This window comes from Hemitrygon akajei, chromosome 13 (genome assembly GCF_048418815.1).
Source record: "Hemitrygon akajei chromosome 13, sHemAka1.3, whole genome shotgun sequence".
In the NCBI taxonomy this organism is placed as follows: Eukaryota; Metazoa; Chordata; class Chondrichthyes; order Myliobatiformes; family Dasyatidae; genus Hemitrygon; species Hemitrygon akajei.
In genome coordinates, this window is record NC_133136.1 from 15,329,489 (window position 1) to 15,344,291 (window position 14,803).

General features: G+C 43.7%; 1 protein-coding gene across 1 annotated transcript in view; it reads right to left on the reverse strand.

Annotated features, from left to right (window-relative positions):
• The window catches only part of LOC140737658 (A disintegrin and metalloproteinase with thrombospondin motifs 12-like), a 615,581-nt gene that overhangs the window by 137,531 nt on the left and 463,247 nt on the right, over positions 1–14,803 (reverse strand). Inside the window, exons 17-18 of the mRNA XM_073064184.1 lie at positions 11,051–11,177; positions 2,674–2,884 (exon numbers count right to left, since the gene is read on the reverse strand). Coding sequence (XP_072920285.1) covers positions 2,674–2,884; positions 11,051–11,177 — 338 coding nt within the window. The remainder of the gene's footprint in view (positions 1–2,673; positions 2,885–11,050; positions 11,178–14,803) is intronic.

A 14,803-nucleotide genomic window follows, 5' to 3' on the forward strand; every position in this document is an offset into this window, starting at 1 on the left:
GGCAAAGAATTCCACTGATTCACCACTCTCTGACTAAAGAAATTCCTCCTCATCTCTATTCTAAAAGGATGCCTGTCTATTGTGAGACTGTCCTCTGGTCTTAGACACTCCCATTATACCCTCTCCACATCCACTCTATCAAGGCCTTTCACCATTTGATAAGGTTTTAAGAAAGTCACCCCTCATTCTTCTGAAATTTGGTGAATAGAGGCTCAGAATCACCAAGCGCTCTTCATATGACAAGCCATTCAGTCCTGGAATCATTTTCATGTTAATACCCATTCCAAATGTTTGTAACGAAATGTAATGAATAAACGTAACTGAATATAGCTTTTTTGGTTCAGTATATTCCCCAGTGATTATTTATACAAAAATGAATGATAAAGGAGTAATCATTGATGTTATTTAGAACACCTAAATCCCATCAGTGAAGACAAGCCACTGACATATCATTGCTACCACCTCCCAAAGCAGCAATATTAACCTTAGCCAGTGCAGTAGAGCTTGAGAGTATTTGATATAGGAGAAGATTAGGTCATATGGGCCCATTGAGTCTGTTCCACCACTCGAACACGGCTGATTTATTTTCCCTCTTGATCTGTGTCAGATTCATTGTAGGAATGGTGTAAATGTGCATGCAGCTGATTGACTCCGGGCCCTCCTACGTGCCATGTGCTCTCCTGTTTGGTGCTGGCTTTCAGGTGCACGTTATTTGTATCTCAACAGGCCCAGTTCAGCGCCCCCACACTGCAAGTTGCTCAGCTTGTACCGTTACTAATGTGGCTCAGTAATAATGTTTAATTTTACGACTCTGTTGTCATTCTTGCTCCGTGCCTACGTAACACCTCTCAACCCAGTTGCCCTGTCTTTTCCCTGTGATTACTGACGTCCTTACAACCAACTCACTATTTACAGCAGAGTCAACCCCCACGGTAAATGCTCTCAGTACAACTGCTGAGCAAACTTCAATGAATTCACAGCTTTGATGTCGTGTTGTTTTACTTAAAATGAGAAATGCTTGTTCAAAAAGCAGCAACTCAAATATTAAACTAAAAGTAACCTGTAGTATTTGAAATGATCCTTCCTGATTCAGAGATGCAGTGTTATAACTCTCTAGTTAAGCCGCACCAGGAGTATTGCATACCAATCCGGTCACCCCGTTATAGGAAGATATTGAGGCTTTGGAGAGGGTGCAGGAGAGGTTTACCAGGATGTGGCCTGGACTAGAGGGCATGTGTTATAATGAGAAATTGGACAAACTTGGCTTGTTGCTCTGGAGTAGCAGAGGCTGAGGGGAGATCTGATAGAGGTTTAAAAGATTATGAGAGGCATAATACCCTTTTCCAAGAGTTGAACTGTCTAACACAAGAGGGCATGCATTTAAGGTGAGAGGGAGTAATTTTAAAGGAAGGGCAAGTTTTTTATACAGAGAGTGTAGAGTGACTAGAATGCACTGCCTGGGGTAGTGGTAGAGGCAGGTACATTATGGATTTATAAGAGACACTTAGAGGGGCACATGAATGTCTGGAAAATGAAAGGATGTTAACGTTGTTGGCAGAGGGGATTTGTTTAGCTGGCCACCTGAATACTAATTTAATTGGTTTGGCACAACATTATGGACCGAAGGACCTGTTCCTGTGCTGTACTGTTCTATAATCCAACTGTATTGTCATGCATTGGAAATACTGTAAGATAGAGTAACTCATTTCCTGATTGGTCAGAAATCCAACCAAAACCCACCTTAGAGTTGAGTTTAAAAGTTAAACCAAAAGTATGGCTAATTGATGCAACAATTAGTGGATTGAAACATCCCAACTTTCTGAATTCATTATGAGGAAAGAGTTGAATCAAAGTTTCACTAACATGTATAACTTAACTCCGAGAATACAATCGACCGTATTAAATTACGCATGAATTTACATTAAATTGCACATGAATTGCATCTCAATCTTTTGTGCTACACACCAAATGCAGATCTAAAACAGCTCATTAATTAAAACACTTCAAGCCATTTTTGCAGTAGTTTTTTAAAATAAATTTATGCAAAATTGTATAAAAACAGGTAAAAAAAGGTAGTTTTTGATATAGCATGACATAATAGGCCTTCCAGCCCAATAAGCTTCTGCCACCTAATTACATCTATATGACAGGCAGCACAGTGGTGTAATGGTTAGAACAACATTTTTACAGTTCCAGGGACCCGAGTTCATTGCCTATGAGTTTGTGCATTCTCCAGGGTTTCCTCCAGGTGTCCTGGTTTCTCCCACAGTCCAAAGACCTACCAGTCGGTAGGTTAATTGATTATTGTAAATTGCCCTGGGATTAGGCTGGGATTAAGATAGGGGATTGCAGGGAGGTGAAGGGCAGGAAGGACCTAATCCACGCTGAATCTTACTTAAAAACATTTTAAAAACTACTAACCTGTTTGGAATCTGGGAGGTAACCAGGGTGTCTGGAGAAAATTCAAATAGTCATCAGAAGGACGTATAAACTCCTTATACATAGTAGCATGCAACTCCATATAGATTTACAGATAACCTGGGTTACTGGCGCTGTACAGTGTGACGTTAACTGTGATGTCCTATGTATTATTATACACTTCACTTTTAATTTATAAAGGATACATAAATGAAAGCATGAACATATTGTACTTGAGGAAAAATTGTGCCTTACTTCACTCCAATTGCCCACGGTCCAGTTTGAAGGGCACGAGATGTCTCTGTTGCATGGCATTTGTGTCCTTGGCTTTAGAAGCTGTTTGCACTCTGAGTTGGGAAGAGCTTGCTCCTCTGTCCCCACGGTGCGGGTACACAGGACTGTGCGTTTCTTGATACCAGTGTTTCCACACGATGCTGAGCATTCCTGCCATTCACCGGTCCACCATCTGCACAGAAAAAGGAGACAGATACAAGAGACGTCACAGGTCCAAGATAGACTTCATCAGTTTAAAAGAAGTTTCAGTCTGAAACAATTTTGTGTATGACCTTCATCTTTTTTATAAAGTCAAGATTTTACTGTAACTTTTTCAAGATGTGGCATTGGAGTGGCTGTTTGCTTAAAACTCTAGCCCAAATACAATTGGAATTTATTTATTTATTTTTATTTAGCGATACTGCCGGAACAGGCCCTTCTAATCCAACAAGCTGTGCTGCCCAGCTCCCACTGGCGTTCAGGGCAGTAATGAAGGTCCCCCATCTGTAGTGGTGTTCAGGGATTCCTTCATCATGTCAGTAGCTTCCCCTCAGTTTTCATTACTGTCAGTCATGTGTCCTAGGTGGAGACTCAGGAATACTGTCACACTCAGATATGGAAGGACTTTTTGTTGCCATTTCTGTAACTACTTTATTTAACCAGTCAAAGTTGTTAGCCCTGAGCTGAACACCCGAACCTGGAGGACTGGTGGACCTCTCCTAGTCTGGTCATTCCAGCCTTTGACCTGTTTGACATGGGTGACCCTACCAAGCGCCAAAGCACATAGCCATATTCCAGCTAACATAGCTCTCCAGGTCATTGAAAATGTCTAAACCCAATGACAATTTGTGGTCCTCTTGTGGTCCCACCTATTTAAATCTAGCCTAATCACAGGACAACTTACAATGACCAATTAACCTACTAGCTGGTACGACTGAGGAAACCGCAGTGGTCATGGGGGAATGTAGAAGCTCCCTGTAGGCAGCAATGGATTAGAGTCCAGACTCCAGAATGCCCTGAACTGTAATGGCACCACACTAATCGCAACTCTACTGTGGTGCCCAAAAGTGGATGTTGCAATAGACCTGAGCAGCCAAGGGGAAATCAATGTGGCTGCAAACGCAACATAGAGAAAACCTCCAAGTTCAGCATCGAACCCAGGTCTCTGCCACTGTGAAACAGTGGCTCCATATTTTAGCTAAACTTCACTGTATTTTCTGAGAATCCACAGTCATGGACTGGGAGGGTCAGAAATTGTTAAATTTCTCCAGTATTTGGCTGCATTTTCTGATTGTCTGTGAAAAAGTATCAATTTCATCATAACCTTGTTGGTGCACCAAGAAATGTAACCATGGTGGTAACTAGAGATGTAGTTGACCATGAGGCTGTCATAGCCTGGGATGGTAATGGGGACGAGCTGCCACTACCTATTATATGCTCCCAATGGTGTGCATCTCAAATAGACTCTGAGAACCAAGTCCAGCTCCTGGCCTTCATGTGTGGCTTAGCTACAAAGCCCAGCGAGACCATATCTACTGACAGAAGGAACAAATGCAGGTTACTGGTGCCTTAAAAACAACTGCTTATGAGAAATGGGGCTCATCAGCCATGACTAGCAGCTCATCTAGAGGGAAAACTCTGATCTCAAACCTCCGCTGTCTTGCAGCTATACCCACTCACAGGGAAGGCTTCAAGGGTAAACCCCAATGAGAAATCCAGAGTTAGTGTCCCTATGTTGAGTTCAACACTGACTGGTAGCTCCTGCAATGCCGCTGGTGCCAAACTGCATTAGCCTCTGCCTTTGGTTTAGATTCATCCGCTGCATGGAGAAGTCAACGGCTGTACGGTCAACAGCTTGCTCTCCATGTTGTACTGCCCTGGCTTGCGTAGCACATAGACGAATAGGACACGATATCCATGGTCGACCCCCATGAAGCACCTCAGTATCTGACCATACAATTTACAAGATCCGTGCCCATTTTTGAGGAGACACTTCTGACATCCAGTGCAGGTATTGCTGAAAGGTGGAAATGGTGGATGCGGCCTAGTCCTTTATAGGCAAAGCCTTCTCCACCTCTGCACATATCTCCAGGGAACACTGCCACAAGAAAGCAGCATTTGTCATTCAGGCCAAGCTCTCTTCACGCTAGTACCGTCCCACACCAGCAGGTTCAAGAGCAGTTATTAGCAGCGGGATAATTTTAGCCACCACAACTGTGAACTGATTCTACAACCCACAGACTCACTTTGAAGGACTCCTTACAATTCATGTTTTCTTATTTGTACAATTTTTCTTCTTTTCCACATGAATCAGTCTTTTTATGTATAGTTTTTCATAAATTCGAATGTATTTCTTTATTTTTCTGTAAATAACTGCAAGAAAATACATCTCAAGGTAGTATATGTGACAGATGCATATGTACTTTGTTAATTAAATTTTACTTTCAACTTTGAACTCTAAAATCATCACAGAAGGAGCCCTCATTTAGTGGAATCAGCCACAGGTGAATGTACCATTGTTTTATGGAACTAGCGCTATGTTTTATGGACCTACAGCACGTTACAGGCCCTTCGGCCCACAATGTTGTGCCGACCATGTAACCTGCCACCAATTCAGTGATTTATAGTGGAGAGTATTTGCAATGCCGTTTTGAATACTTTATGGCGGGGTGGAGGTACGTCTCTAACAAACTAAGTGCAAGCTAATCCTACCCTCTGCTATCCCTCAGGTCGCCCTTGGGCAAGGTGTAGCACCCACGTAGCCCCCAATCCGAATCACCTGCTTCGACCCCCCCCCCCCACTCCTTATCAGGATCATGGGAGCAGGTGGTGGGTGGTCGTATTGGCAGCTGGTGTATATCCTGTGTCCTAGTTATAAGATCACTGACGCCAAGGGGACAATCTCTGAAGAGTGTTGATAATGGTTTGGGTCACCAACTTGTGAAGACACTGCGCCCAGAAGAAGGCAATGGCAAACCACTTCTGTGGAACAATTTGCCAAGCACAATCCAAGTCAAGTCAAGTCAAGTCAAGTCAACTTTTATTGTCATTTCGACCGTAACTGCTGGTACAGTGCATAGTAAAACTGAGACAACATTTTTCAGGACCATGGTGCAACATGACATAGTACAAAAAAACTAGACTGAACTACGTAATAATAAAAAAAACAACACAGAGAAAGCTATACTAGACTACAGACCTACACGGGACTGCATAAAGTGCACAAAAACAGTACCGGCATTACAATAAATAATAAACAGGACAGTAGGGCAAGGTGTCAGTCCAGGCTTCGGGTATTGAGGAGTCTGATAGCTTGGGGGAAGAAACTGTTATATAGTCTGGTCGTGAGAGCCCGAATGCTTTGGAGCCTTTTCCCAGATGGCAGGAGAGAGAAGAGATTGTACGAGGGGTGCATGGGGTCCTTCATAATGTTGTTTCATTTGCGGATGCTGCGTGTAGGGTAAATGTCTGTGATGGCAGGAAGGGAGACTGCAATGATCTTCTCAGCTGGCCTCACTATCCACTGCAGGGTCTTGCGATCCGAGATGGTGCAATTACCAAACCAGGCGGTGATGCAGCTGCTCAGGATGCTCTCAATACAACCCCTGTAGAATGTGATGAAGATGGTGGGTGGGGGGGGGGGGGGGTGGAAGATGGACTTTCCTCAGCCTTCACAAAAAGTAGAGACGCTGCTGGGCTTTTTTTGCTATGGAGCTGGTGTTGAGGGACCAGGTAAGATTCTCCATCAGGTGAACACCAAGAAATTTGGTGCTGTTTACGATCTTTACTGAGGAGCTGTCGATGTTCAGCGGGGAGTGGTTATGATCAATCATGATTATGGATAAGACCATGATCGCCCATGTCACACGACATGGCACATAATGATGATGATGATACATAGAAACATTCGGCCCTTCAAGCCTACACCACCATTCAGTATGATCATGGCTGATCATCCAACTCAGAACCCTGTGTACCTGCTTTCTCTCCATACCCCCTGATCCCTTTAGCCACAAGGGCCATATCTAACTCCCTTTTAAATATAGCCAATGAACTCGCTTCAATGAACTGTTTCCTGTGGCAGAGAATTCCACAGACTCACCACTCTCTGTGTGAAGAAGCTTTTCCTCATCTCGGTCCTAAAAGGCTTCCCCTTTATCCTTAAACTCTGACCCCTTGTTCTGGACTTCCCAAACATCGGAAACAATCTTCCTGCATCTAGCCTGTCCAATCCCTTTAGAATTTTATACATTTCAATAAAATCCCCCCTCAATCTTCTAAATTCCAGCAAGTATACTTTATAAATTCAAGTGTAACTGCACACAGCTTAGGTTCCATATATTCAGGTAATAATGTAGACTAGAAGATATAGGAGCAGAATTATGCCATTTAGCCCACTAGGTCTGCTTCACAGTATAGGCAATAATAATAATATATGTTAAACTATTATATATGTCTTATATCACATGATATCCTATCACACACACACACACACACACACACACACACACACACACACACACACACACACACACACACACACACACACACACACACACACACACACACACACACACACACACACACACACACACACACACACAATATATCTATATAATACATAATGTAATAAGTATACAATAAGGACATGGGAGTCCTCATACATTATTCCCTAAAGGTTAACTTGCAGGTTGAGCCAGTAGTATGTAAGACAATTGCAATGTTAGCACTCATACTGAGCATGGGTGTAACGCTGAGTCTTTAAAGGGCATTTTTCATACCTTATCCGGAGTATTATGAACAGTTTGGGGCAGCTTTTCAAAGAGAGGACACACTAGCTTTGGAGAGGATCTAGAAGAACAATCCTGGGAATGAAAGGTTAATTTATGAGAGTATTTGATGGCTCTGGGATTGTACTAGCTGGTATTTAGAAGAATGTGGGGGGAGGGGGGTCTCATTAAAACTTATCAAACACTGAATGGTCTATATAGAGTGGGGGTGGAGAGATTGTTTCCTCTAGTGGTGGAGTCTATGAGCAGAGTCTAGGACCAGAGGACCACTGCCTCAGAAGAAAAAAATGTCCCTTTAGAACAGAGATGAGGAAGATTTCTTCAGCCAGAGGGTGGTGAAATCTGTGGAATTCATTGCCACAGATGGCTGTGGAGGCCAAATCATTTGGTATATTTAAGGCAGAGGTTGACAAGTTCTTGATTATCCAGGGCATCAAAGGTTACAGGGAGAAGGCAGGTGAATGGGGTTGAGAGGAATAATAAATAGAACATAGAATAATACAGCACATTACAGGCCCTTTGGCCCACAATGGTGTGCTGACCCTCAAACCCTGCCTCCCATATAACCCCCCACCTTAAATTCCTCCATATACCTGTCTAGAAGTCTCTTAAACTTCACTAGTGTATCTGCCTCCACCACTGACTCAGGCAGTGCATTCCACGCACCAACCACTCTCTGAGTAAAAAACCTTCCTCTAATATCCCCCTTGAACTTCCCTCCCCTTACCTTAAAGCCATGTCCTCTTGTATTGAGCAGTGGTGCCCTGGGGAAGAGGCGCTGGCTATCCACACTATCTATTCCTCTTAATATCTTGTACACCTCTATCATGTCTCCTCTCATCCTCCTCTCCAAAGAGAAAAGCCCTAGCTCCCTTAATCTCTGATCATAATCCATACTCTCTAAACCAGGCAGCATTCTGGTAAATCTCCTCTGTACCCTTTCCAATGCTTCCACATCCTTCCTATAGTGAGGCGACCAGAACTGGACTCAGTACTCCAAGTGTGGCCTAACCAGAGTTTTATAGAGCTGCATCATTACCTCACGACTCTTAAACTCTATCCCTCGACTTATGAAAGCTAACACCCCATAAGCTTTCTTAACAAACCTATCTACCTGTGAGGCAACTTTCAGGGATCTGTGGACATGTACCCCCAGATCCCTCTGCTCCTCCACACTACCAAGTATCCTGCCATTTACTTTGTACTCTGCCTTGGAGTTTGTCCTTCCAAAGTGTACCACCTCACAGTTCTCCAGGTTGAACTCCATCTGCCAAATTCTCTGTCCACTTCTGCATCCTATCAATGTCTCTCTGCAATCTTCGACAATCCTCTACACTATCTACAACACCACCAACCTTTGCATCATCTGCAAACTTGCCAACCCACCCTGCTACCCACTCATCCAGTTCGTTAATAAAAATCATGAAAAGTAGAGGTCCCAGAATGGATCCTTGTGGGACACCACTAGTCACAACCCTCCAATCTGAATGTACTCGCTCCACCACGACCCTCTGCCTTCTGCAGGCAAGCCAATTCTGAATCCACCTGGCCAAACTTCGCTGGATCCCATGCCTTCTGACTTTCTGAATAACCCTACCGTGTGGAACCTTGTCAAATGACTTACTAAAATCCATGTAGATCACATCCACTGCACTACCCTCATCTATATGCCTGGTCACCTCCTCAAAGAACTCTATCAGGCTTGTTAGACACAATCTGCCCTTCACAAAGCCATGCTGACTGTCCCTGATCAGACTGTGATTCTCTAAATGCCCATAGATCCTATCTCTAAGAATATTTTCCAACAGCTTTCCCACCACAGACGTAAGGCTCACTGGTCTACAATTGCCCAGACTATCCCTACTACCTTTTTTGAACAAGGGGACAACATATGCTTCCCTCCAATCCTCCAGTACCATTCCCGTGGACAACGAGGACATAAAGATCATAGCCAGAGGCTCAGCAATCTCTTCCCTTGCCTCGTGGAGCAGCCTGGGGAATATTCCGTCAGGCCCCAGGGACTTATCTGTCCTAATGTATTTTAACAACCTCCTCTCCCTTAATATCAACATGCTCCAGAACATCAACCTCACTCATATTGTCCTCATCGTCATCAAGTTCCCTCTCATTGGTGAATACCGAAGAGAAGTATTCATTGAGGAACTCGCTCACTTCCACAGCCTCCAGGCACATCTTCCCACTTTTATCTCTAATCGGTCCTACCTTTACTCCTGTCATCCTTTTGTTCTTCACATAATTGAAGAATGCCTTGGGGTTTTCCTTTACCCTACTCGCCAAGGCCTTCTCATGCCCCCTTCTTGCTCTTCTCAGCCCCTTCTTAAGCTCCTTTCTTGCTACCTTATATTCCTCAATAGACCCATCTGATCCTTGCTTCCTAAACCTCATGTATGCTGCCTTCTTCCACCTGACTAGATTTTCCACTTCACTTGTCACCCATGGTTCCTTCACCTTATCATTCTTTATCTTCCTCACTGGGACAAATTTATCCCTAACATCCTGCAAGAGATCCTTGAACAACGACCATACGTCCATAGTACATTTCCCTGCAAAAACATCATCCCAATTCACACCTGCAAGTTCTAGCCTTATAGCCTCATAATTTGCCCTTCCTCAATTAAAAAATTTCCTGTCCTCTCTGATTCTATCCTTTTCGATGATAATGCTAAAGGCCAGGGAGCGGTGATCACTGTCCCCCAGATGCTCACCCACTGACAGATCTGTGACCTGACCCAGTTCGTTACCTAATACTAGATCTAGTATGGCATTCCCCCTAGTCGGCCTGCCAACATACTGTGACAGGAATCCATCCTGGACACACTTAACAAACTCTGCCCCATCTAAACCCTTGGAACTAATCAGGTGCCAATCAATATTAGGGAAGTTAAAGTCACCCATGATAACAACCCTGTTATTTTTGCAACTTCCCGAAATCTGCCTCCCAATCTGCACCTCGGTATCTCTGCTGCTACCAGGGGGCCTATAGAATACCCTCAGTAGAGTAACTGCTCCCTTCCTGTTCCTGACTTTCACCCATACTGACTCAAAAGAGGATCCTGCTACATTACCCACCCTTTCTGTAGCTATAATAGTATCCCTGATCAGTAATGCCACCCCTCCTTCCCTTTCCCCTCCCCCATCCCCTTTAAAGCACTGAAATCCAGGAATATTGAGAATCCATTCCTGTCCTGGTGCCAACCAAGTCTCTGTAATGGCCACTACATCATAATTCCATGTATGTATCCAAGCTCTCAGTTCATCACCTTTGTTCCTGATGCTTCTTGCATTGAGGTACACACACTTTAGCCCTTCTACCTTAACACCCTTTATTCTGCTTCTCTTTCATCAAAGCCTCTCTATATGTTAGATCTGGCTTCACTCCATGCACTTCTTTCACTCCTCTATCGCTCCGGGTCCCATCCCCCTTGCAAATTAGTTTAAACCCTCCCAAACCATGGATTAGCCAGGATGGAATGGTGCAGCAGACTTGATGGGCTGAATGGCCTAATTCTGCTCCCATGTCTATGGTCTTATAATGTGCAAATTATTACCTGGCAGGGCAATCCATTTTGTTGCATTTTCGTTGTCTGTCATCAGGCCGAGTCCTTGGATTGCAGAATCTGTCTTCCACAACTCTGGGTGTCTTTTCCACACATCGAACAATTTGGCGCTGAACTCCTGACATAACAATAAGTATATTGCATTAATTTATATCTTTATTAACGTTGGAGTTCTCGCCCAACTCCAAGCACTTCCTATGTCTTCCTCAGAAGGGCTTACAGAACAAGCATCACTGACATTTTGCAGTTTTGCTGTCAAGTAACCAATCTTTCATGAAGTAATATCATAAGCAAGCTGGTTTGCACTGTAGCATTTTGAAGTTTCCAGTGTTTTATCTCTCCATCTTTACTTGCTGTCATTCACATTATGTGCTGGCAGTGCAGAGGCTGGTGACAGCAGAGTGTTGATGTAGCATCTATAAGGGCGTAGAAATCAGAAAGCTTTTGTTGTTTTTTCTAACAAGCTGAGACAGGAGCCTGTTAAAATTCTGAGCACCCAGGCAGCAGGATAATTAGGCAAAACATATTGGATTAATTGGAATTGGTTTATTACTGTCATATGTACTGGGTGGTGAGGTGGAGATACATCTCTTCCAAAGGAAGTGTAAAGTGTTCCCTCCCTCCTCTAGCCTGCAGTCACCCTTGGGCACCTGCTTAGTGGCCCTCCCTCGATCAGGGTCACATGAAGTCATGGGAGCAGGTGGTGGATGGTCGTATGAGCAGCTGGTCTTGGCGATGTGACCACTGACGCCAGGCAGACAATCTCTGAAGAGTATTGATAATGGCTGGGGTCACTGGTCTGGTAAAGACACTGCCCAGAAGAAGGCAATGGCAAAACCCTTCTGTAGAAAAATTTGCCAAGAACAATCATGGTCATGAGACCATGATTGCCCAAATCAAAAGGCATGGCACATAATGATGATGATGATATTGACTGAGGTAACAGTGAAAAGCTTGTCTTCCCTATCGTTCACAGATCAAATCATTACACAGTGCATTGAAATAGTACAAGGTAAGAAGGCATACAAGAGCAAACACTTATCCTGACAATGGATGTTAATCATTGTTGCCTCAAGCTTGTGTGCAACAAACATTGGGTGTGTGCTTAGTCCACTGCTCAGCTCTCTCTACACTCAGAACTGTGTGACTAGGCACAGCACGAATGACATCTATCAATGTGCTAATGACTTTATTGTTGTTGGCAGAATCTCACATGGTGAGCAGGAGGCGTACAGGATTAAGTTAGATCATTGCAACAACAATCTTGCACACAACATCAGTAAGACCAAGGATTTGCTTGTAGACTACGGGAAAGGGAAATCGAGGGAACCCACACCAGTTCTCCTCGAGGGATCAGCAGTGGAAAGGGTGAGTCGCTTCAAGTTTGTGGTGTCAACATCTTTCAAGACCTATCCTGGGCCCAACATATTCATGCAGTTACGAAGACGGCAGATGAGCCGCTATATTTCATTAGGTAGAGTTCATGAGTTCATTGTCCATTCAGAAATCTGATGGCAAAGGGAAAGAAGCTGTTCCCACAAAATTAAGTGTTTGTCTTCAGGCTCCTGTGCCACTTCTCTGATGGCAGTATGAGAAGAGGGCATGTCCTGTGTGTTGTTCCCTCGACTTACCCTTCCTGAAGTCTACAAGCAATTTCTTAGTCCTACTGATGTTGAGTGCAAGATGGCTGTTGCAATGATCTGGCTTAATCCTGTATGCCTCCTGCTCACCTGGTGAGATTCTGCCAACAACAGCAGTGTCATTGGCGATTTTATAGAGGTCGTTTGCGCCTAGCCTAGGAAATTGGTATGTCATCAAAGACTCTTGTAAATTTCCTAAAGATGTACAATGGAGAGAATTCTGACTGTGTTGCATCACCATCTGGTATGCAGAGGCCAATGCATAGGTTCAGAAAATGCTGCAAAGGGTTGTAAACTCAGCCAGCTCCTTTACGGACAACAGCCTCCCCACCATTCTGGACATCTGCAAAAGGTGATGTCACATAAAGGTAGCGTTCATCATTTTGGATCCCAACGACTGAGGACATCATCAGATTTCTGAACGGACAATGAACCCATGAACACTACCTCACGATAATATTTTTATGGGGTGGTGAATTTGTGGAAATTGTTGCCACATGTGGCTGTGGAGGCCAGGTCATTGGGTGTATTTAAGGCAGAGATTGTTAGGTCCTTGATTGGACATGGCATCAAAGGTTACAGGAAGAAGGTTGGGAACTGGGGTTGAGGAGGAGTAAAAACAAGAATCAGCCACGATTGAATGGCGGAGCAGACTTGATGGGCCAGATGGCCTAATTCAGCTCCCACATCCAATGGTCTTATTTTGTTCTGTAAGTTAGAGTATACATTATGTATACAACAAATCTTATGACATGTATCAGTCTTAATAAACCTGATTCTGACTGTGAAATCATACAGGTTTGCTTGCCTATTGTCCATGCTTTCTGATAAAGATAGCTCCAAAGTGCAAGTTATTAAACTGTATTACCATTGAATAAACTAACTTTTCTTTTCTGGCAATGCTAATTTCTGATTATTTTCTGATAAAATGTTCTGACAAAATACTCAAAGGCTAACACAGCTAGAAAACAGGCTGTCTCCTAAACATTACCCGTTCTGCCATCCCAGAGTCAGACAGTCTAGAATGAATTACATTGTGATAGATGTGGGTTCAGACCCAAAAGCTTCCTGAAGGAAGCAGTCAGACTTTCCTTCTGTCAAGTTTTATAATGAATATTTGTATTATCGTAGGGTTCGCAGCCAAAACACATAAAGGAGTGTCAGTGTAGTCACAGCCATGTTCTTCAAAGCCAGAAGTTGCTGTCAATGGGTCTAGTACAAAGGGAACCTTTACAGAAATGAAGTGTGTAATATGATTTCTTGAACAGCTTCATCTCCTTGGCTAAGCCTCCTAAGGATGGTTCATAAAGAGGTCTCCTCTCTCTCTCTCTTCCCTCACCTCTCTCTCTCTCTCTCTCTACCCTTTTCTTTCTCTCTATCTCTCCTCTGTCCCTCTCTCCACCCTCACCTTTCTCTTTCCCTCTGCCCTCTCACTTTTCTTTTTCTTTCTCTCATCCTCCTTCACCTTTTTCTTTCCCTCTCTGCCTCTCACCTTTCTTTCTCTCTCTCTCTCTTCCTCCTCACTTCTGTCTCTCAACCCTAGCCCTTTTCTTTCTCTCTCTCTCCATCTCATGAGGAAAGTTTAACAGTGGATGACAAAATTTGCAGTCACTGTGCTCTACATCATACAAGCTTTTAATGGTTATTATTATAAATGCAATCAACTAAATTGTAAAACCTGTGCCCTATTTAAACTAGAGTAACACACTCTAAATTCTGGAGGAACTCAGTAGGATGGGCAGCACCTATGGAAATGATTCAATAGTTAACGTTTTGGGCCGAGACTATTCTTCAGGACTGGAGAGGAAGGGGAAAGATGCCTGAATAAGAAGGAGGGTGGGGGAAGGAGGACAAGCTAGGAGGTGATAGATGAAGTCAGGTGCATGTGAGAGGGGAGATGAGGTAAGAAGATGGGAGGTTTTAAGTGGAAAAAGGAAGGGCTGGAGAAGAAGGAAACTAAAAGGGAAGGAGAGTGGACCAAGGGAGGAGGAGGAGGAGGAGGAGGAGATGATAGGCAGGTGAGGAGAAGAGGTAAGAGACCAGGGTGGGTAAATAAAAAAGAGGAATGGCGTAGGGGAAGAAAAAAACTTACAGGTTGGAGAAA